This window comes from Triturus cristatus, chromosome 3_2 (genome assembly GCF_964204655.1).
Source record: "Triturus cristatus chromosome 3_2, aTriCri1.1, whole genome shotgun sequence".
Taxonomy (NCBI): domain Eukaryota; kingdom Metazoa; phylum Chordata; class Amphibia; order Caudata; family Salamandridae; genus Triturus; species Triturus cristatus.
The window spans coordinates 791,975,599-791,999,118 of NC_140584.1; the positions used below are offsets into that span (position 1 = coordinate 791,975,599).

At 48.4% G+C, this 23,520-nt stretch overlaps 1 protein-coding gene across 2 annotated transcripts in view; it reads left to right on the top strand.

Moving 5' to 3' along the window:
- The window catches only part of ADAM23 (ADAM metallopeptidase domain 23), a 731,894-nt gene that overhangs the window by 527,101 nt on the left and 181,273 nt on the right, over window positions 1-23,520 (top strand). For both annotated transcript variants that reach the window (XM_085648912.1, XM_085648913.1), the window contains exons 12-14: window positions 566-650; window positions 8,999-9,089; window positions 9,496-9,544. In XM_085648912.1, coding sequence (XP_085505038.1) covers window positions 566-650; window positions 8,999-9,089; window positions 9,496-9,544 — 225 coding nt within the window. The remainder of the gene's footprint in view (window positions 1-565; window positions 651-8,998; window positions 9,090-9,495; window positions 9,545-23,520) is intronic.

Here is a 23,520-nt window from a genome sequence, read left to right on the forward strand (position 1 = left end):
TGTGGTTGGCAAGTTCCACAAGAGAGAGCATTTCCTCTGGAAGCAAAGGCCCATCATTGAAAGAAAGCTGTGATGTGTATAGAGCAGCGCTGCAGCCTCCCTCGCAGCAGATTGCCAAGAAGGTCAATATGGGGGTTAAATCATCAGGATTGGAGGTGGTTGGGAAGGGTTGCGGTTTCTGCTGTGGACACCAGCATATCTACTTCAGGGCATATTATCAAGAAACGTCTTTAAAATTATCTCCGCTTTAGCGGCAGAAAACAGCCGCTAAAGCGGCGATAATGGGCTTGATAATATGCCCCTGAGAATTCCCATAGAAGCCCATGTTCTGGTGTCAACATGGGCTTCTATGTGAATTTCTGCCGCTAAAGCGGAGATAATTTTAACGCCGTGCTTGATAATATGCCCCTTAGACCGGGATTTTAATGGCACTGACGTCTAACTCATTATGTTTTCATAATACTATATGCGTTTATTCGAATCTTCAAAGGGATATTTTCAGACCTCATGGTTTCAGGTCCTGGCTCAGACCTATTCATTTTTTCTCTCTTGCTTTGCTTTGAAGGAACGTGACCTTCCACCATAAAAGAAGCAGCATGGGATACTTTGGAGGCATCTGCTCCCTGGCCAGAGGTGTTGGAGTGAATGAGGTAACTGCTCTGTTTGTATAGAGTTAAGCTTGACTCTTTTTCTTCCCCGTTACTGTGTCACATGAAACGGTCAGTGTCAATGCAACCTCTGTGTTTCTGAGAAATGCCCTGAATACAATATTCTGTGTAGTAAATGACAGTTTACTGACCAAGTATTGTGTCATTTTGTAATTTGGACCACATGTTAATAATGAAACATGATCAGAGATCTATTTATAAGTGCAATCTGAGCCCCTTGCAGAGACTAACAAGTTGTCAGAGATGTAGAGGTGATGTTTGTCATTGTACCTATAAATGTATACTTTTCTAAAGTGCTGTCAAATACTTAATGTCTCTCTTGGGTCTTTTGAGAAAAGAGCGAATATTGGACTTGAAACCGAGTGAAGATTATGTGAAGGATAATGTATCTGAATTTTATTTGAAAGTAAAACAAGGCCAAACAGAAAAATGTGGAGCATTGCACACAACGTTTTGAATGCAAACATATTTTTGCAGCCAGTGAATGTGGTGGATAAGATCAGAAACTGAATCAAATTTTTCACCAAAAAAAGACCTATCCCACTGCATTTGGTGTGTTTTGCAGTCTGTGTACAAATTTATTTTGGACCCTGAATAAATCCTGTCTCACATGCACAAAACATTAGGTAACTTAATTTTATAGGGAAATCTAAGGAAGGGAAGCATTCTCCTAACGACTCTCAGGTAGTGAAAATAGTTCTTAAAGACTGCAGAAAAGTAACCAGGTAATGCCAGCATTACAATCAATTTTTACTCTCGGGCTCCATATCACTTTAGCATGGAACGGAAAGTTACCCTTAGAGATAGATCATAGACTACAGTCCCTGACATTTGCAAAATCTTTGAATGAGCAGTAACTAAATTTTCTTATCAGATTAAGCTTTAAACTTTTTGTGTTCATTCACCATTGAATAGTATCAAGAACTTGAGAAACTATATTTTTGTCAATTTCCTCTGTGCTTCAAATGTCCAGCAAGAATTAGGTATCCTCTGCATTAATAAGGGAGAAGACCACTTTACACAGTCGATATGACAAAGACGTCACATAAAAGATGAAAAAAAGGGATGAGGATGATGAGTCTTGTGAAACAGGCCAATTAACAAATTTAATAGAGGGTGCCAATGTGCTTAATTGAACAGGCTGGCATCTATTTGTAAGAATGTATGATCCACTGGAAGGCAAAGACCTTTATAGGCAGCACTGCTAAAAATAGGGCTAGGTTCAATAGTCGCTGGTGTAGAAACATGTTGCAAGGCCTGTGGCACCATGACCATCCACAGCAATCCATGGTTCTGAATAATGACATAAGTGACTAATAACCGCCTTCTAGGGCCTGGACGAAACCTGGCTTGAAAGGTGGGGGTCCTTATGTAATTGGCATTCTGCATATCCCTGAGGCTCCTGTGTATCTGGTCTTTTGAGGATTTTAAAGGGGAATGGCAGAAGAGAAATTGAACAGAAATTAACAGGATCCATAGTATCTAAAGTTGCCTACGTCAACACTGTGCTTGTCGGATTCAGCTCTTTAGGAGTGGCTATGGGATTTATGAACTATTTATGAGGGCAAATAGCCTATCGAACTGAAAATTATTTTTCAGGAATCCAAAGGGAAGTCAGTCGTCTTGCATCATTGTACACGTTTTGCACAAACTGAATAGTTCAGAGGCTTAAATTTGTTGTGCTTGAACTCCTGAGTCTTAACTTTATTTCCCTTCAAGGAATGATTAACAGGTCACTGGATTTTCTCATGCATGATGTCAAATCTGATTAATTGCACTTCATTGTGGGAAAAATCAGAAACGTATTCAACTAGATTGTGTGATGCAATAACATATTTACTGAAGGCAGTAGGATCATGCAAACCAAGATTTCAATTGGAGCATGCAATGCATCCTCTGCCTTGAAATGTTCAGTAAATACAATTTCTTTTTTGGCAACTCTGATCGGCTAATTATATTTGCAGTGTTGCATTCATTATAAAGAATGTAATTCTGACTTTTAGTTTAAGAATCTGGGACTTCTGCTGCTTTAACTCAGGTGTGAGTTAGTGGCATTGTTTAAATTAATGTGTAAAACGTTTGGATTCTCTTTGTGCTAGCTCACCCAGTGGAGAAGTAATGGCTGATGTGAAATTATTGAACCATTGAATAAGATCATCGATATTTGACAAATTACTTATTATTCCCACTTGTTTTACAAAACTTTTAGCAAGTTGAGGACCTGATCTTTTTTCCTCTGGTTTGGTCGCCTCTGACCTAGAGTGGGTTCCTTTATACTGGTTCGCTCCCTGAAAATTCATGATTTTAAAGGGGCTCAAATAGTGGCATCCATAGCCTACTGAAAGGAGATGTATTGGTTCTATGTGATGTATTGAGCATAAGGTTTAGTGTATGAGAGACTTTATGGGAAGGATCTGTTAGGAATTAGTTCCCTAGTTTGCAGAGGTATGCACCCTGTCCAAGTAGGGACCACAATCCTAATTAGGGTTAGTCACAACACAACCTAATTTATCCTGGGCTCATCCTCTGCTAGCTTGGCACAGAGGAGACAGGCTTATCTTAGAAGGCAATGTGCAAAGTACTTGTGCAATAACTCATACAGTAACACAGTGAAAATACCACAAAAAGACTCCCCAACAGCTCAGGAAAATAAAGTATGGTTTTATAAATAAAACAAGACCAAAATAATAAGAATCCTTTGAGTAGACGTTGAAATACAAAGTTGTACGGAATCAAAACGATCTCAATGATGATGTTGCTAACTTGCAATGAGGCTGTGTAGATCACTCTGTGGACGGCATGTTTAGAGTAGAGGTCTTCCGCATAATGGCAGCAATGTGCAGAGTCCACTAAATGTAATGGCGAGAGTGGTCTGGCTCCGGCCAACATTGTGGCAGAGAGGCACCAACTCTGATGTGGATGTGCGAGTGCAGGTTGTTGAGCACCTTAAGGTCTCACTTCCAAGGGTCCAGGACTGGGATGTGACCGCTTGGCAGGACCGACTCACGGCTTGTAAAGTCCAGGTGCAGATGCAGATGCAGGTGGTTCAAATCTTTTGATATCCCTGAAACTTGGAAACAGGAGGCAAGCCAGCAAGCCCTTGGAGTCACTCTGGGTTCAAGTGATGCAGGTCCAGTCCGTCTCACCCAGTTGGTCGAACAGCAGGCTGCAAGGGGGCTCAGAACAGCAAGAGCACAGCAAGGCAGAGTTCAGCAAAGCAGTGCTTCGGCAGAGTAGAAGTTCTGTTAGCAGCACCACAGCTCTTCTTCCTGGTAGAATGATCACAGGCTCAATACAATAAGGAGCTGTAGAGGGTAAGTGCCAAACCGCCCTCCACTCACTAATCAATAAATCAAATAGGGTTAGGCACTAAGGAGGGAAATGATTTCTGCCAGTGTTAAGGCCCCACAGAACTTCGAGACAATACTTATGTGTCTTCTACTACTGGTATTATATCCAGAAAATTGTGGTCCTATTCCCCTCAAACGTTAGAAGCAACAGCAACCCTCCAGCAACCAACACCGTCACAAAGAAAAATCATAAGTACTTACAGAAAAGTGAAGGTGAAAAGAGTGAGTGGGCGCCTCACGTACGCACCACCAGGGAGGCTGCTAGCCGGTTCTCGCTAGTATGCCCACGTTTCTCATCATCGGATGCCCACTCACAGGAAACAAGAATTTTGAAACCAGTGAGGAGAAAAGAGAGGGAACAGACCCTTAAAGAATGCTGTTTTACTGTTCCCATCAAAAGAAAGAGAAGAAAAAGCAGAAACCCGTGTATTGCAAGGAACAAATGTTCGAAGCAATATTTAAAATTGAGTTAAAGACTCCCGTTATAGTTGCCCTCTTTATTCAAATCGGTGAGCCTACTCAAACTAAAAACACTCAATGTTGTAAACCTTTGTGAAGAAGGCCAACATGTTTCATTGCCACTTAGCTTCGTTCTGGCAAATTCGTCAGGGCAAGGGTTTCAATCACCTCACTGGAAGTATATTTGTATGTTGCGGGAGGGCATAGGGAGGCGGAGGGCATTCGTACCTGCCTCCACTAAGCCACTGGGGGTTCAATTAAAAACTTTACCCCCGCTTTTTACGGCAGCACTCTTGTCAGCTCATAAAGCACCGCAAACATCAACTAGACGAGCCGTGTCTCATCCCTGCTTTAGAAGCAGGGATGAGGGCAACTATAACGGGAGTCTTTAACTCAATTTTAAATATTGCTTCGAACATTTGTTCCTTGCAATACACGGGTTTCTGCTTTTTCTTCTCTTTCTTTTGATGGGAACAGTAAAACAGCATTCTTTAAGGGTCTGTTCCCTCTCTTTTCTCCTCACTGGTTTCAAAATTCTTGTTTCCTGTGAGTGGGCATCCGATGATGAGAAACGTGGGCATACTAGCGAGAACCGGCTAGCAGCCTCCCTGGTGGTGCGTACGTGAGGCGCCCACTCACTCTTTTCACCTTCACTTTTCTGTAAGTACTTATGATTTTTCTTTGTGACGGTGTTGGTTGCTGGAGGGTTGCTGTTGCTTCTAACGTTTGAGGGGAATAGGACCACAATTTTCTGGATATAATACCAGTAGTAGAAGACACATAAGTATTGTCTCGAAGTTCTGTGGGGCCTTAACACTGGCAGAAATCATTTCCCTCCTTAGTGCCTAACCCTATTTGATTTATAGAATGATCACAGGTCCAGATGTGTGCTGGTTTGGTAGGGTCAGAGACCCAGTGCTTATACCCAAATGTTTCTTTGAAGTGAGGAAGACTACAAAGAGTGGTTTTGAAGTGCACAAGTATCTCTTTCAACCCAGTCCTCTCTGCCAGGCTATCTGTGGGGAGGAGGGGTAGACAGCCCTTTATGTGGGGTCAGACCACTACCTATTGAAGTGCAATTGTTAGCCCATTCCTGCCCAGGTAGGGCCATAAGAATTCAGTTTATGTAGATAGGTACTCTGCCATTCCAAACCTTCCTGTGTTTGTGGCTGTCTGGAAGGAATGCACAAAGTGTAGCTGTCACCCATTCATGTATTGGATACAGGCTGTAAGGCACCCAAAGCAGTAAGAGCAGAGAAATGCCCACTTTTTAAAAGTCAAGAAATGTGCGGATGCACTCCTTCCCTTAAGTGTGTAATTGCTTTTAAAGTATGAAACCAAATGATTGGGTGCGAACAGATGCTGCGAACCGTCCCAGAATCACAGCTCAATCAGAAAGTGAACTTTTTAAAAGTGGCATTTCTAAAACCGTAATGTTAAATCCAGCCTTACCAGTAGAAAGGATTTATCATTACCATTTCAGAGATATGAAACATGAGGCAGCTACTTCTTTCTAATTGGGAATTACAGCTTTAAAGTATTTTATGGGATTCCCAATGTTAGGCCATGAGAGGAGGAGGCCTCGCATTAATGAAACACAAATGTGGTTGTTTTTCACTACCAGGACATGCAAAACATAAAGGTGCATGTCCTACCTTTATCTACACAGCACCCTGCCATATGGATTTCCTAGGGCCTACTTTAGGGGTAACGTATGTGTAATGAAAGGTGAGTTGAAGCCTTGGCAAAGAGTTTTCAATGCCAAATCGAAGTGGCAGAACATTGCACACACAGGTCCTGCAGTGGCAGGCCTGAGACATGGTGAGGGGATACTTAAGTGGGTGGCACAAGTGGTGCTGCAGGCCCACTAGTAGTATTTAATTTACAGGCCCTTTGCACATGTTGTGCATGTTACAAGGGACTTACAAGTAAATTAAATGTGCCAATTGGGTATGAGCCCAGGGAGAGAGCACATGCACTTTAGCACTGGTTAGCTGTCGTAAATTGTGCAGAGATCTAAAGCCAGTAAAAAAAAGTACAGAAGAAGAGAAGGAGGAAGACAAAAAGGTTTGAGGTGACCCTTCAGAGAGGGCCGTTTTCCAACGGGGCCAATAAAATATTCTGTATATTCAGTCACATCTACAACTGAGGCAACAATTCCGATTTAATCTTCCCAGTGTTCATCAAAATTCAATAGTAAGGTGAACGAACACCTTGTCATCCACACACAAAGGGCCGTTTTCCAACGGGACCAATAAAATATTCTGTATATTCAGTCACATCTACAACTGAGGCAACAATTCCAATTTCATCTTCCAAGTGTTCATCAAAATTCAATAGTATGGTGAACAAACACCTTGTCATCCACACAATGAACTCTTGGGATAAAGATGGGGGAATTCAAAAGAACAATACCAATTTTAGAGAAGACATTCAATTTTACATTAGCAACTAACTTTAGATCATTTGAACTGTTCAGAAGGGCTCAAATGAAGATGGAAGTTAATATTAAAAATTATGGCTACACTCCTTCACCTCATACCATTGGTTGTTTAATGTATTATTCTTCCTCCTAGAGAATTCTTACATCTCAATGTATAAAGGACTATTTTACAGATGAAAAATACGCTCTATCAGCATATATTCAATTCTTTTTTATCATCTGATTTGTATACAGAATCCAATTGATTATATTTTTTACTGCCATACTTAAAAAAAAAAGAAAAATGTTAAAGTGAGGAATCGAGCGCAAGCCATAATGACCACCACTTTCAATTCCATTACTATTACCACATCCACCATTATTACCCTCACCATTATCACAAATAACACTACATTTCCACTATTACAATTAACACTACCGCCAGCATTACCACCTCCATTACCACTGCCAGCACCAACACCACCAAGCGCCCAAAAACACCCTCACCATTAACACAAAACCATTACCACCACCGTCATTATAAATACCACTACCACTTGCCCACCCTCAGCTACCACCACCACTATTACGAACATCGCAATTTCCTTTACCACCAGTACTAATAATGCCACCGAATGTGTGCATATCTATGTCTGCATGCTTCATCACAAGATAGTCAGATCTATGCCACTTGTTCTTCTCAATAGAGTGCTGTCTCAAGTATTTAGAAGTTGGAAAACCAAGATACTTGGTTAGCAGGGAGCAATCCGTGGCACAACAAGTATGTGAGATCTATAGAATGTCAACATTTTCATCCAAAACGTTTTCTCCAGTAGATGGTTTTACCCTACAGCTGAGCAGGCATTAAGTAGCCCAGCAGGCAAGCTTGATACCCCAGGAAAACGGTTGTTAGTCTTAGAAGAAAAAACAGTCCATTCTCTAACGGAACAGAAGTATACACATCCAATTTATCAATGTTGTGATTCCTACATCTGTAAGAAGATATTCAAGGGAGCATAATTCTTATGTGGTCACCCAAACAGCCCCAGTTGAAAACTGGAACAAGCCCCCTTCCATAGACATCAGCAAATTAGTATGAATGGACTTTCCTTTTTGCGTGACAGCAGCATACCTGCCAGACATGTCTGCAGCGCCATTGTTAAGGAGGGGGACACTGTAACACCAATCATGGTAAATAGCACATCCTGTTCCACGTAGAGACATATGGATACAAGAGGCAAAAGAAGAAAAACAGACAACACAAACTAACACAACAAAGAAGATAATCAAAATCAAGAGCCCGTCACCAGCTCACTAAGAGACACAAGTAGCAAAGCAGAATATACATAAAAAGCGGTTTAAATTAAACAGGAAGCCATGTCCATGCACCACCCATCCAGTTGTATAAGGGAAAAAAAATCCGGCAGTGACAGAGTTAATTGCCCCTATCGTGCTGTGATGATAAAGCATCAATTTACAGTACATGAAAACGTGCGTGTCCCCAGTGACCTACAAAACTATCTTTACCATGAAGAGCCCATCCCCCCCCCCCCCCCCCAGAATACTATGGCCCTCTTTCTTGTTGGCCGGAAACATGAACGTGACCCCTCTCTGCCCACCCCCTCCCCTACGTCTCTCCTTTTCCTTTCTCATTATTATGTCTCGTGCCATTGGTACTATACAAGCTCCCTCCAATAAAATGAACTATATTTTGCGAAAAGTGTTGAAGAAGCCTGGAGATAAAAAGATGTTCATTAATAACAATACAGTCTTTGTGTAAATATATAATTAAATCTTCAATTCATCATGTATTGTAGGTTGGGTCAGTGATTGATGTCGATCATGAGGTGTTGTGTTCTGGTGTGTGTGGTTTATTGCAATACGATTTTAAACTATTCAAAAAAGTTCATGAAGTCCATCACAAGCACTTGATAGAAGAGAGCGGGCAGACTAGATTTCTCACTTACCTCTTGTCTCACTGCTAAAGTTGAACGCTCAATAAACAACAGGATGTGCGCTGGATATTGCAGACCTCTTTCTAATAAGTCATTTGTGTCTTTGTGTTGGTTTTTGCCTGTCTTCGGTCACTCTGATAACAGTACGGGCTTCAGTGGGCCAAGGCGCAGGAATTATCTCAGAGTTTGGCTCAGAACCTTGGGATCCAGTGGGAGCCCGCCTCCAGGAAGCCAAGTACGTACCCCAACTTTCTACTGTTCACATATGTTTCACTGTTAAACAGCATGGGCTGTTTTTGATCCATGCACGCTGATAATCTGCTTTTCTGTGTTTGTGTAAAAGTATTTACTATATTACATTAGGTCATCAATGTCACTGCCTTAATACAATTTAAAAGCCAAATGCGATGCCACGTCTGACCATCTGAAAATAGTTTAAAGGTTCTCATAGGTTTAGTATGCGACCATAACAAACCTTTGCAGGTGAATTCTAGCTGTTATATCATTGCAGTATATAAAATAAAATGCACATAAAAGTCTGAGAATAAATGTATTGCTAATTAACCGTTTTCCCTTTCTCCTTCTCTCTCTTTTTTTATGCTACACCTTTGTCTTTCGATATTTTGGGGTTGTGCTTGAAGAATGCGACTGCACAGAATCTCTGGCTGGCTGCATCATGGAGGAGACCGGGTATGTCCTTATTTATGCTATACTAGTCGTGGACAACCAAACTTACCTTGTACAGAGGGGGAAATAGAAATACAACTTGGCTGTATCCATATGAGTACTACCCAAACTGGGCACGTCCCACAAAACAGTACAGCTCAGTGTGTTAAAAGATTCTGTACTCTCAGGGGCATTGTCAGAACTGGGGGTCTCTAGTTGGCAGAGGTAGGTACCTTTGACCAAATAGGGACTCTTGCTTCTAGTCAGGGTAAGGGGGATACACGCTTTAGATAACCCCTGCTCACCCCCTTGGTAGTTTGGCACAAGCAGACAGGCTTATCCCAAAGGCAATGTGTAAAGTATTTGTACCAACACTCACAGTAACACAGTGAAAACACCACAAATGGACACCACACCAGTTTAGAAAAATAAAATATCTTTATCTAAACTACACAAGACCAAAGAGACAAAAATCCAAAATACACAGTTTAAAAATATGACTTTAAAAAGGGTTTAAGAACTTGTACCATAGAAATCTATGAATGCGTGACTTTGCACCAAAGTACCTGTAGATGCGACAAAAGTTCCGAAGCCAAACAGCTGCAGCGTCGGAAAACAAAGAGATGTGACACTCTTGAGACCCTGGGGAGGCGATGCAACAGCCCGGCTGCACGCAGCAGATGGGTTGCGTCGAGTCCGGTCTGTAGGGGGAGTGATGCGTCGAGTCTTCGTGCCAGTTCAGGTTCGCTATTGATGTATTGGGAAAGCGTCTCACACGGTAGGATGCGGGGATCTTCGGGATGTGACTCCGACTGATGCGGCGGCGTTGCGCGCCGTCGGTCCTCTTCAGCTGTAACCCCTTGATGCGTCGGTTCTTACAGTGGCGACAGGTGCTGCGACGATCTTCGCAGCAGCATGGCAATGTGACGGAAATCTTCTTGCGTTGTCGAGATGTGCCGGTGAAACGTGCCGCAAGAAGAGCGATGCATTGGGTTTTGCAGTTCTTTTCACGCTTCTTCTTCTTCCAGCTCCCAAAGCAGCAGAAAACAAACTCCAGAGGCCCCACAACTGAATCAAGCACTCTAGGCACGTCAGAACTCACACAGCAGAGTTCAGGGGGAGCTGAGGGTGAAGTCCTTTTGTTCCTGGGACTTCAAAGCAGGAGGCCAGCTCTCCTCAGGCCCTTGGAGATCTTCTTCAAGTAGGGGACACAGCACCCAGCAAAGTCCTTCTCCTTTCCTTGGCAGAATAGCAACTGCAGGTTAGCCCCAGAACACACAGCAAGGGCAGTCATTCTCTTCAGTTTCTCCAGCTTTTCTCCTCGGCAAAGGTTCCTCTTTGAATTCCAGGATGATCCAAAGTTCAGGGGTTTGAGCTCTCATATTTATACTCCAAAAGTCTTTGTTCTCTTGGTGTAAGGGGTCCTAGACCCAGTACAAACCAGTTCTCTGCCAGTGCACAACTTCTTCCTTTGTTAGTGTGGGCCAGGGCCATCAGACACACCGCAGGGGGTGGAGCCAGCATTGTGCAAGGCAGGCACAGCCCTATTCAGGCCCAGGTGCTACTCCTCAAACCACTCCAAATGCAGATCACCTATTCAGCCTAGTGCTGACTCCTGGAGCCACCCCAGCCACTGTCACTCTCAAGCCAGCCAGTCAATCCACAAACAGGCAGAGGCACACAGAAAGGTTGAACAAGAAAACAGCCACTTTCTAAAAGTGTTATTTTCAAACAGAGAATTTAAAACCCATCCTTCATAAAAGATGTGTTATTAGATTCTGAGTTCAGGGATACCCGACTCTAATTTCTCATCTTACTCCTATAGGAAGATATGCTTGTAAACTCTTTACACAAAATTCCCCATTCTGTCCTATGGGCAAGATATCCTTTCAATAGTGAAAAACGAAATTGGCTGTATTTCACAATCAGGACATGTTACAGTCACCAGTACCTGTCCTACCTTTCACATACACTGCACCCTGCTCAGGGGGGTACCTTGGGCCTACCATAGGGGTGTCCTATGTGTAAGAATAGGGAAGGGTAAGGCCTGGCAAGTGGGTACACTGGCCAGGTCAAAATGGCAGTTGACAAACTGCGCACATGCACTGCGGTGGCAGGCCTGAGACCTCTTTTCAGGGCTACTTAAGTGGGTGGCACAATCAGTGCTGCAAGCCCACTAGTAGCATTTGAGTTACCAGCCCTGGCACACTCAGTGCACTTTACTAGGGACCTACTGGTAAGACAAATATGCCAATCATGGATAACCAATCACAATAACAATTTTCACAGAGAGCATATGCACTTTAGCACTGATCAGCAGTGGCAAAGTGCCCAGAGTCCTAAAGCCAACAACCACAGGTCAAGAAAAAATAGGAGGAAGAAGCAATAAAGTTTGGGGGTAACCCTGCAAAAAGGGCCATTTCCGACAGGCATATTTACAAGAAAGTGGCGAAGCGTGTTGTTAAGCCTAGAAGGCTAACGACGCCCTCTGTCACTTTAGAAACGCAGGGCTGCACCATATTTACAAAAATAAGGTGCAGCCCTGCGTTTCCCCCTGCCCTGCTGCTAAACTTAGCATCCTTTTTTGATAAACAAGTTTTATTGTTTTAAACAGCACAATAACAAAAACAGTCTGGTATTCCGAATCAGTACTACACAGCACTACATTAGGAAGCACCCCCCGCTCCCCCCCGCCCCCAGAGTCCTCCCCCCAGCCCCTGAACCGCCCCATTAAGGTATGTTGCCTAGCCATTTCCCCCAAACCTTTCGGTATTTCTTGGGGCATCCTCGTGCCCGATAGAGAGTCCGTTCCTGCGCCGCGCACCAGTCCACCCCAGCGCCCCACTTGTCCACACTTGGCGGCAGCGGCTGCTTCCACGCCGCAGCAATGTCGCGCTTGGCCACCATCAAGGCCGTCATGAGAAACAGCTGCTCTGAGCGCGTGCCATCTAAGCCATCTGTGATGCCCAGCAGCGAGTGTCTCGGATCATGTGGCACCTCCCACCCCAGGACCTCCGTAAGTTCGGTCTCAATACCTCTCCAGAACCCCTCCAGGGCCGGGCAGGACCACACCATATGCAGGAAGTCTGCCGGGTCGGAACCACAGCGGGAGCAGGCCGCATCCCCGGAGAGGCCCGCACGGTGAAGGCGAGCCGGTGTGAGGTATGCCGCGTGGAGATAGTAAATTTGGATGAGTCGTAGCTTAGCGGAGGCCGTCACCAAGCGGGGGGCCATAAGGGCGTCCCGCCAGTCGGCCTCGTCCAGGGGACCCACCCATCCCTCCCAGCGCTCCTTAAGACCCGCGAGGGATGTAGGGGTGCAGTTAATGAGGGAGCGGTAGATCCTGGAAATGCCCCCCCTCCCCAGGTTGCCCAGCAGGACCTGAGCCTCCGGAGGGCTGTGATCCGGCAGCCGGACGTCCAATGGTGTGTAGGTGCGTATGGCGTGGCGCAGCTGGAGGTACCGGTAAAATTGGGAGGAGTGAAGGGAAAAACGCGCTTGCAGCTCCGAAAAGGAACACATCCGCCCTCCCCGCCAGACGTCCCCCAGCTGGGAAATGCCGATAAGATCCCATGATTTGAAGCCTTCCAGCTTTGTGACCTCCCGCAGCCACGTCCCGTGCCACAGGGGAGTGACCCGTGTCAACCGTCCCGTCCATCGGGTGAGGCGGAGCGCCGCTCTCCAGGACAGGAACACAGCCCTGGTGATGTCCGGGCAAGAAGCAGGGATGGGGGCGCCGTACAGGCGGTCTTGGATGTCGGAGAAGCCCAAGCCGTTAAGTTCCACCCTGTAGGCCGGATCGGACCAACCCCCTCCAAACCAGTCGTGAATGACCAGGAGGCGGGTGGCCATGTAGTAGAGGTAGAGATCAGACATGCCCAGGCCCCCGTCAAAGGTGGGAATGCGGCACGTCGACAGAGCCAGCCGTCGCCTCCCCTCGCCCCAGAGAAATCTCGTCACCATCCCGTCGAGCTCGCGGAACCACGGGCGCGGAAAGGAGAGGGGGGTGTTTTGCAAAACATACAGAAACCGGGGAAGGATCATCATTTTGTAGAGAGCGACCCTTCCCAGCGGGTTGAGGGGCAGCTGCTGCCACCGCGCCAGATCGACCTTGGCTCTCTTGACCAGGGGGGAGACGTTGAGCGCCCAACTTAGCTCCGGGAGGAGGGAGACCCAGATGCCCAGGTACTGAAATGATAAGCGACGCAGAGGGATGGTCTCCTGCCAGTCAAAGCATTCCCTGGAGGGGTGCAACGGCACCAGAACCGACTTCCGCGGGTTGAGGGAGAGACCCGACGCCTGGCCGAAGCGGCGCAGAATGGATAGTGCGCGTGGTCCGGAGCGCGCCGGGTCCCCCAGGTAGAGTAGGACATCGTCCGCATAGAGGGCGATTTTGTCGGCTGCCAGGCCGGGCCATTCCCACCCCCGAAGGAGGGGATCAGATCTAATCAAGGCAGCCAGAGGTTCCATCGCCAGAGCGAAGAGAAGGGGCGACAATGGGCAACCCTGCCTCGTCCCCCGGCCAATCCGGAAGGGCCTTGACAACGCACCATTGACCAGCACCCTGGCACGGGGCCGGGCATAGAGGACTCGCACCATCCCCATGAACCGGGGGCCAAAGCCCATGTGGGACAGGACGTCGAAGAGATAGGTCCACCCCACCGAATCGAAAGCCTTTTCGAAGTCAACGAGGAGTAGAGCGAGGTACGGGGTCAGTCGATGGTGATGGGCCAGAGCCACATGGAGACGGCGCAGACAGTGGCGCGTGCCCCGAGCGGGCATGAAGCCACATTGATCCAGGTGGACCAAGGTGGACAACATGGGCTTAAGTCGTTGGGCCAGGACCGCCGCGTAGAGTTTCACATCAGTGTTGATGAGTGAAATTGGGCGGTAGGCCGCTCTATCAGTGGGCGGCGGCGTGGATTTGGGCAAAACCACAATCGTGGCCAGGTCGGATTCCAAGGGGAAAGAACCCTTCTCCAGCGCCTCCGCATAGTGAGCTCTCAGCCGCGGGACCAGGGTGTCCCTGTAGGCCGCAAAGAATTCCTGGGGAAAACCGTCCGGTCCCGGCGTCTTCCCCGTTGACGTACGCCCGATAGCCTCCCCGATCTCCTCGACGGAGATGGGCGCCTCCAGGCCCTCCATTTCGTCCGGCCGAAGCCTGGCCAGGCAGGTGCTCCCGGCCGCGAGCAGGGCGTCCAGAGAAAGGTCCGGCGCACGCGCTCGGTAGAGCTGGGAATAGAATTGGGCAAATGCCTCTGACATCGCCACGGCGGAGGACTGGAGCACCCCCGAAGAGTCGGCAATCGCCGGAATGATGCGCGATGCCCTGGGGTAAGTGGCCAGGCGGTGCAACAGTGCGCCGTTCTTGTCACCCCAGCCGTACACCCTCGCCACCGAGGACTGCCAAAGAAGCTTGGCCGCCTCAAGGGACCGCTGACAAATCTCCTGACGAAGGAGCCGCAACTGTCGGTCCACCGCCGGGTCGTCATGCTCGGAGAGCGACCGCTCCAGCCGCAACGCCCGGGCCTCGCAAGCAGTGAGCTGCTGCAGCTGTGTCTGGCGGTGCCGCACCACCTGTGCCTTGGCCGCCCCCCTGATGGTTGCCTTGCAGGCCTCCCAAAGGGTGCCTGCCGACGAGACAGAACCCTCATTGGCACCATAGTAATGAGCGAGTTCAGTGCCAACCGCCTCGCGCACTGTCTTGTCCTGGAGGAACCAGGCGTTGAACCTCCACACCGGCCTGGCCATGTGAGGCGGGGGGCCCAGACCCAGGAGGACTGGTGAGTGGTCCGAGATGCCCCTGGGAAGGATGCGGACATCCTGGACGCTTCCGCACTCGGTGGGGGGGACAAAAATCATATCAATACGAGCGTGAGAGTGGTGAGCGGCTGAAGTGTGGGTGTATTGACGGTCGTGAGGATGCCAAAGCCTCCAGGCGTCGCAAAGGCCCTGGGCCTCCGCCCAACCCGCCAGCTGTCTCGCTCGCGCAGTGCGGGAGTCCGAAATCGGTCCCGACGAATCCAGCTGTGGGGCCAAGACCGCATTGAAGTCGCCCCCAAGCACGACAGCGCCCACGGGGAGAGATTCTAACAACGAGGCGGCGTGGGATAAAGCCTGCGACAGTCCCGAGGGAGGCACATAGAGTGAGAGGAAGCTGACCGGGCGACCCTCCAGCGTACCACAAATGGCAATCCCGATACCCAGGGGCGCGCGGGCCACCCTCTGAAGGACAAAGGGGAAGGAACGGCGCAGCAGGACCGCCACCCCGCGGGAACCACGGGAGAACCCCGAGTGCCACACCCGGTCGTAGCCATAGCGCGCCAAGAAAGGACATTTTTCCCCGAGGAGATGGGTCTCTTGAAGGAGGAGGACGTCGGCCCCAACGCGCTGAGCATACTTAAGGACCGCCGTGCGCTTAAGCCTATCCAGCAGGCCGTTCACATTCCAGGACAGGACGTGCAGCTGTGCCCTAGGGGTTACGTCAGCCATGGATACAACGGGTGCATCGGGACACTGCAGGGACGGAGCCACCCCAGGGGCCTCGGGAGGACATCATGTCGCATTGACGCGCAGGGAGGAAAGGAGGATCGCCCAGGACCCGCGGGGAAGGCTGGGGGCAGGCAACAGGGAACCAGGGGTGCCCGGCCGGGAGCGAGCGGCAGTAGACCGTGGGCAGGAGCCAGCGCGGAGCGCTGCAATGACGCCCGTGGGAGGAAGCCAAGGGGCGCCAGGACGGGAGCGGGCAGCAACAGGCCGTGTGTGTGGGCAAGCGCGGGGCTTTGCAGTAACGCTTGCGGGAAGCTGCGATGCGGCGCACCCAGGGAAGACCAGACATGAACGAAAAGGACCACCCCCCCTCGGAGGAATATCCAACAAAACAGCCAACAAAACCCACCCCATAACCCCCAACCCCCCACCCTACACTTCGAGAACTGAAGCATCTGTCGCCCTAACTTCAACAACTATTACAAAAGCCCCAAGCGAACGCTCGGGTGTCAAGAGCGTGGTGGACCCCTCCAGAAGTACGGATGCAAGTGTTCCGGCCCAGACTACTATTCATGAGCGGAAGTCCGCTGAGTCCAGGACCATGGCGGCGGCCCCAGCCGCGGGACCGGGCCACCAGAGCTGCTGCCAAGATAGAAGACCACCCCAAGTCAAATGACCGGGCTGCGGGAGAGATCAGAAAGGTCCACAGGCGCGATGAGGGGGGTCGGGGACTGGTCCGGTGGGCGCGGCGACCGGCTCCGGAGGCCCCCAGCCGCCTGAGAAGATGTCCCGGATGAGGCAGACGAGTCCCTCGGCATCCTGCCCGACCCGCTCATGGACCGATGCCCCGCCGACAACCCCCCCCTGGGCCGCCGGGACTGTGTGCGTCTTCCACGGCGTGGGCGAGGAGGCCTGGTTGTGTCCAGGTCCGTAGGCCTCCGGGCCGGGGACGCTCGCCCGGATTGGCGCAGGGGTCGCTCCTCAGTGAGCCAAGTCCAGGCCGCTCGAGGAGTATCGAAAAACAAGGTTTTATCCTGGAAGACCACACGGAGGCGGGCCGGGAATTGAAGTTGGTATCGAAGACCCAAGGAGCGCATCTTACGTTTCACCTCCAGGTATGATCGGCGTTGCTCTTGAACCTCCCGGGTGTAGTCGGGGAAAACCATGATGGTATGGTTATTAAAGGACAAAGGAGACTGTGCCCGCGCCTCCTTCAGGATAGCATCCCTGTCCCTGAAGTTGAGGATCCGCAGGATGAAGGGGCGCGGTGGGGCCCCCACCGGAGGCTTGGCGGCCAGCGACCGGTGCGCTCTTTCCACCACGAACCAGGTGGACAGGCTGGCCGCTGGCATCCAGGACTTAAACCATTTCTCAAGAAAGTCATCGGTGCGGCCAGATTCCACTCCCTCCGGAAAGCCCACCAGGCGGAGGTTGTTGCGGCGGGCCCGGTTTTCGGCATCCTCTGCCCGCCGATGCAGTTCCTTGGAGTGGGTCGTGAGCTCCCGGACCTGATCCTGGAGCTGCCGGATGTCGTCCTCCGCGGTCGAAATGCGGGACTCCGTCTCGGTGATGCGGGCCGTGGCATTGCGAAGATCCTGTCGGAGGAGCGCCACGTCCACCTTCACCTCCCCGACCATCCCCTCCAAGGACGTGCGGGAGGCGGTGATGGCCTGCAAAATGGCGGCAAGGTCCGTGCCGGGAGTCGGCGCCGCCTCCCCTCCAGCCCCCGGGGGCTCAGAGGTCGTGAAGCGATCAATCCTGGTCTGGTGGGGCGCGGCTGCCGACTTGGCACCCCTGTCCTTGCCCATGACTGCCCTCGGGGCGCGCGAGTCGGCACCCAGGCGCTGCGTGGTTCACCGTCTCAATGTCCCAACAGCCGGCCGGTGCGGATTCGAGGGGCAGGGGTGGTGTCTCAGATGCAGGGCCCGTGTCCAATCAAGCCCCCACAGCGGGCCCCCAGGCTCACTCCGGCGGCGCTCCCCCTCACGAGATTCAGCCAAACCCCCCCAAGGAGGGGGAAGGAAATAGGGGCCCTCTCCGCCCCGCAGAGGCCGACTCCCACAGGTGGCGACGGGGGAAGGGAGCGCAGGGATCCTCGTGTGGCGATGGGCCCCGCCGCCAACCACCTATGCCGGTACCTGTCGTGGGCCCTCCTCAAGGTCTCCGCCTGGGCGCAGTCTGTGCCAGTTCACGGCCGCCACAAGGAAGGAATCCAGGCCTGGCCCCACGAGGCCGCTCGCGCCAGTGCGCGCCTTTCTTCGCAGATCAGCAGTGTCTCTGGGTCCCCGCAGGTCTCAGGTGTCCCGCGGGCACCGCATGCACCCCTCCAGTCCGGGATCAGGATTCGGCAGCTCCAGGTGGGACCGGGACCTTCCTCCGCGGGTCCCGCACTGTAGGATCGGTCGCCGCCAGCCACACGGCCCGTGCCTCCCTTGGGCGCCGCGGCCTCGCGTAGTCCCCAGCGCCGGCCGCAGACACAGCCAGCTGCGTCCCCTGCGGCCGCTCAGCGACCGTCGGCAGAACTCGGGCCAGGGAGCAAAGAAATGGCCCAAAATGACACCGAGTGTAGTGCCCCAGTCCCGCAGCAGATAGGGACCTCTGGGGCGCTGCTAGGCCAGCGGAGCACGGATCAGTCCGGATGCGAGGGGTCGAGCATCGGGAGCCTCACGTAAGTGCGGCCATCTTGCGGTGCGCCACCTAGCGCTCTCTAAACTTAGCATCCTAGCGTCAACGCAGGCACCCTTCCACTATAGTGTAAGGGTGTCTGCGTTGAGGGGAAGATTGTTTATGTGCAGTAAGGTCTCCCTTCCTGCACATAAACATTCTTTAAATGGCGTTTTGTAACTTTTATGTGTGCTTAATGCAGCACCCATAGAAGTTACAAATGTCAATCGCCATGAAGTGATTCCTGAACTACCAGCAGGAGATATTTTTTGTAAAACTGCATGCCCCCCGGCAACCAGCTGTACAGTAATTTAGAAGTCAGGCACCAAAGTCAAGCAAAGCACTGGCAAAGCCAATTGTCCTGACTTGAATTTTGAGTTCTGATTATACATTTTTAAAATCCTGCAGCAGTGAAAAAGCAAAACGTAGCCTTACAGCTAGAGCGGTTGACCTCGAAGCTGGGGTACCGGGTTCGAGTCTCAGCAACAACGCTAAACATGCTGTGATTCTGGGCAAATCACTTAATCTCCCCGTGCCTAACAAAAAGGAATGTGTCCTTCTGTAACGAAACTGGTGCTCATGTAAAGCACTCTGATACCCGATTTCTCGGGTCTAGTTTGCGCTATATAAAACATTAAAAAAAAAACAACACAATGTCTTTTTGTATGCAAGTCATCTATGAAATAAATAATTTAATATGTCATGGGCATTGTACTTTTGAGATATATAGCTACAAGCACTCGTTAGGCGGTGGAATGAGACCAAACATCCACTAGCATGAGCAGAGAAAGATGTACTTTTCTAGGTGGAGCTGAAAGCCCACTCTCTGTATATTTTAAAGGAATGGTAACAATAGGTCTACTGCTGTATTGTCAAGCAAGACTTAATGAGGTCCTAAGAATGTATGATGTTACTACGCATACATTTACAACGTGGTATTTTACATCGCTTTCGTTACAACAACTTGCGCTGGATTTAGGAATAGTATGATTTACTATTCCAACTCCAGTCTACGTACAGTAGGGAAGGTGTTGGAATAGTAAATCATACTATTCCATAGGTTAGAAAGCCATCCAGCGCAAGTCGTTGTAACGACTTGCATTGTAATGACTGGTTGTAATGGATGTTTCCCTTGTGGATTATGTGGGATTGAGTTTGAGTGCGTTGAAACTTGCGAAGCTGGATGAGCTCCAAACCCAAATGTTAAAAATCATTTGAAAAGATTAATACCTGTGCACTGAGGATGCTTTTATTTTTATGGATGTGTATAAAAGCCTCAAACATGCATTAAAAGCAAAGTTGCAATACAAAACGTAAAAACTGCTGAAAAACCATAACTCATGCTCCACACTGCCATGCTCGCTCTTGGCATCACCGATGTTATTGCAAATGATACAATTTGCGTCATTACAGTTGTCATCAGCTTTCACCAAGGTTTAGGATGAATGGGGCCAGGTGCCGTGTGATAACACCCTAAATACACACAGTCCCCAATGGACACACCCATGAAACATGCACTCATAGGTTGGGGGTTTATGGGGGTTAACGAGAAATTAATGTGCGGTTTGTCCACTTGGGAGGTGGGTTTGCATTATATCCCTACATTACATAACTGTACCTTTCAAGAGCAATTGTTGGGGTTGTTGTGAACAAACTTTCATTCAATAAGAACAGAGGTAAGCATAACCTACCTCTAGCAACGTTTTTCAGTGATATTTTGAGTTTTAGGGTACACTGCAAAAAACCTCATTCTATTCAAAGCAGCTGTGTGCAGCTTTTGTCCACACAGTGACTCATGAGTGCAGAACCCTGCCTGTAGCAAGGCCCTGTGTCTGCACCTTTAGCACCCAAACAATCTGTCCATTGCCTTAAGCCATGCGCAGCAGGCTCGATTCGCGGAGTCTGACAGACTGCCAGACCCTGTCCCCAGTCTCCATTGCACAATCCAGTTGTGCTTGATCTTTGGCCTTGGGCAGCATCCTCTGTTTGCATAGTGTGGCTATGTCCATCTCAGGCATTAGACGAAGCTCTAGACGAGGCACACACCGGCCTAACTATATCAGGTACGCATCAATCTGGCATTTGAAGCCGTAAGTACCAGTATCAGCCGCGTCCCGTGAAGGTAAGAGTGGTGACGCCAAGTGGGGGAGGGGGGATTTCGACCGACAACGAGGAGGGGAAATTAATTATTTCTTAAATTTTTCCTTGACATCGCCCATCGAAATCCCCCCTCACTCTGCCCCACCGCTGTTACCTGCATGGACCGCGGCTGGCCATTATGTTTGTCATACTCAAAGACTTGTTTCCAAAAGTCCCACTTTTGGTTTGCGTGTGTTTTTATGTGTTTAACACCGCACACGCACTGTGCTAGGCAAGAATCAAGCTGCAAGGCACTGCAACAATAAGCAATGAACTCTGCAAGTACAGCAGTCAGCAAATACACACATGCGCAGAATTAAGGTTCACCTGGAAGAAGGTAGTATGTGCTTTTTCAGCACAGTTTTGAAGTTGTGGAATCGTGTGACATGAGATGAATCCTGCCATTCCGAGAAAAATGGCAATAGATTTTAACACAAAACCATTTGGAATCAATAGTTTAGTTTCGGCAGATGGTTGCAGGACTCTTTAAAACTATTGGTTCTGAAAATGCCTCCTGAGATGCTGTGGCGATAAACCATTGAGTGCTGTCCAAGAACTTCATAAATCAGTTTATTAAAGATACGTTTGTAAGGTTTGTAACCATAAATCACAAAGTAGAGTGTGCAACTTTCATTCGCTTTACTACCCCACAGTGATGAATGTTCACAGTTTCATTTCTTTAATCCCATCTCAGATATCCATGAATGGCTATTCAGTATCTATATTTGTCTCTGTATGTTTTATCTGATTCTGTGCATGTGTTTATTTTTGAGATGCGATTATTGCTTCTAAGGGACTGTATGATTGCGGGCCATAGTCGAAAGTCTGTTGCCAAGGGGCTTCTTGAGTAAAGGTGTCTGTGCCACACCCTTTCTGCCTTTGAACAACGAGCAGACTCCCTGCCAGCCCTGGGGTCAGGAAGGTCCTCATTTACTTAATTGCCATAACTATGGGGAAGCATGCTGGACAAATGACCGTCTCCCGAGGGGTTCATTTACCAAAGACATGTCTCTGACGTCAAATCTACATCTCATCTCCCCTTTCCAGGATCATTAGTCCCAGATCACAATTCATTGATCCTTCGGGAACGTGTTTCTGCGAAGTAATCATTCCTGACCTTTGCAGCCCATTTTGAGGTTATTCTGCACAGAATCTCCTTCCTTCGTGGTTGGGTTATCCCCAGGGATGCTATGTCTTCGCCATCTTTATTACAGGGTATACACTATTTGTTGGATGATCAGCGGGCTTCTTGTTAATTAAATAAGGAATAATATAACAGACACACATCAATGTTTCTGATTACATTCTCCTGTAAACAGTTACTCATCCATACCTCTTAACTTTGTATGCCGGATTACCAGAAATCCTGGGCTCTTTAGATATTTAACAATTAAATGTGCATTTATTTGGAGGTGACACGGATGGATACGGTCATTAAACAGTACACTGTCTTCCTGTCAATTTCACATGATTCTTCCCTTAGCTTTGATGTACCTTGTTTGAAGGTTGCTGAATTTGGGGTTTAAATGGTTATTCCTGGTACACCAATGGGCGACTATGACTCATGTTTCGACCCTTTATTTGAAACGAGCTACCACATGAATTACATATGCAAAAAAAGAAAGATATATGTAGTTAGTATTCTACATACTTTGCATTGCGCTAAAGTACATTTGTGGCTCAGTTATATTTGGATGTATTTAAGAAAAATATTATAGCTCTATTTAGCATTTTGAAATGGAAACCACGACTCCATTTATTCATTTGCACCTTTTTATTTATCTACCCCTATTTTAAGAGATTATCCGAATTATCAAATAATGGCTAAACCTCATTGGGTAAGAGAATAATTTACTCTACTATTTTATATGACTAATGAGGTGTCTTCCTTTAACATTTTACTAATTACTCTTGTTATGAATTATTCATCAATATACAGGTTTTTGTATTAAATTGTAACACTGAAGGTGAAGTGGTGAACGAGAAAGTACATTGGTTTAACAATTTCTATAACAATTCGAATACATTTAAACTGGCTATCATGGTGAGAATCCCTTCTCATTTCATTGAGTCTCTCTGAATTTTGTGCAGGTGTGATCACTTTAGTGGCCACCAGTGTGAAGATCAGGGACGATCATTTGCCAATTGAATGCTTAAAATTACCACACAGAGCTGACAGGGTCATTAGAGAAGAATGTTGAATTTGAATTTTTCCAGCATGCAGTATGTGAGGTGGATTTAAGCATTATGTCATATACAAGTATGTTGATATTACTTCATGGACATAGACGTGCTTTAAAGTAAAGAACTTTCAGGTAGATGTGAGCACACAAGAGAATTGTTGAGTACGTGCCTACCTACCTATATATGAGTTGCTTTGATTTTATTGATCCGTGCTGTGCCGTAGGACTAAAAGGGCTTTAGCCCAAATCCACCCCCCCTTGTGTGTCTCAGCCCGGGGTGCTGCCGCTCCCAGGACACACACACAGTTCTTGAGGTGTTGTTGGTTCGGCTGAGCAGTGTCTGGCGTCTTATCTCAGCCTCACCAGAGTATTTCACAGGTCTTTAAATGGCCATTTACATGCATTTGTAAACTGGTTAATGAGGCTTTGCTATTTTTTCCATTTGTTCCAGTACCCTGGCTCTGATCACAAGACTGAAAGTTTGTTGCTGGATCAGCAAATTATTTATGTCCTCCACTCTCCATC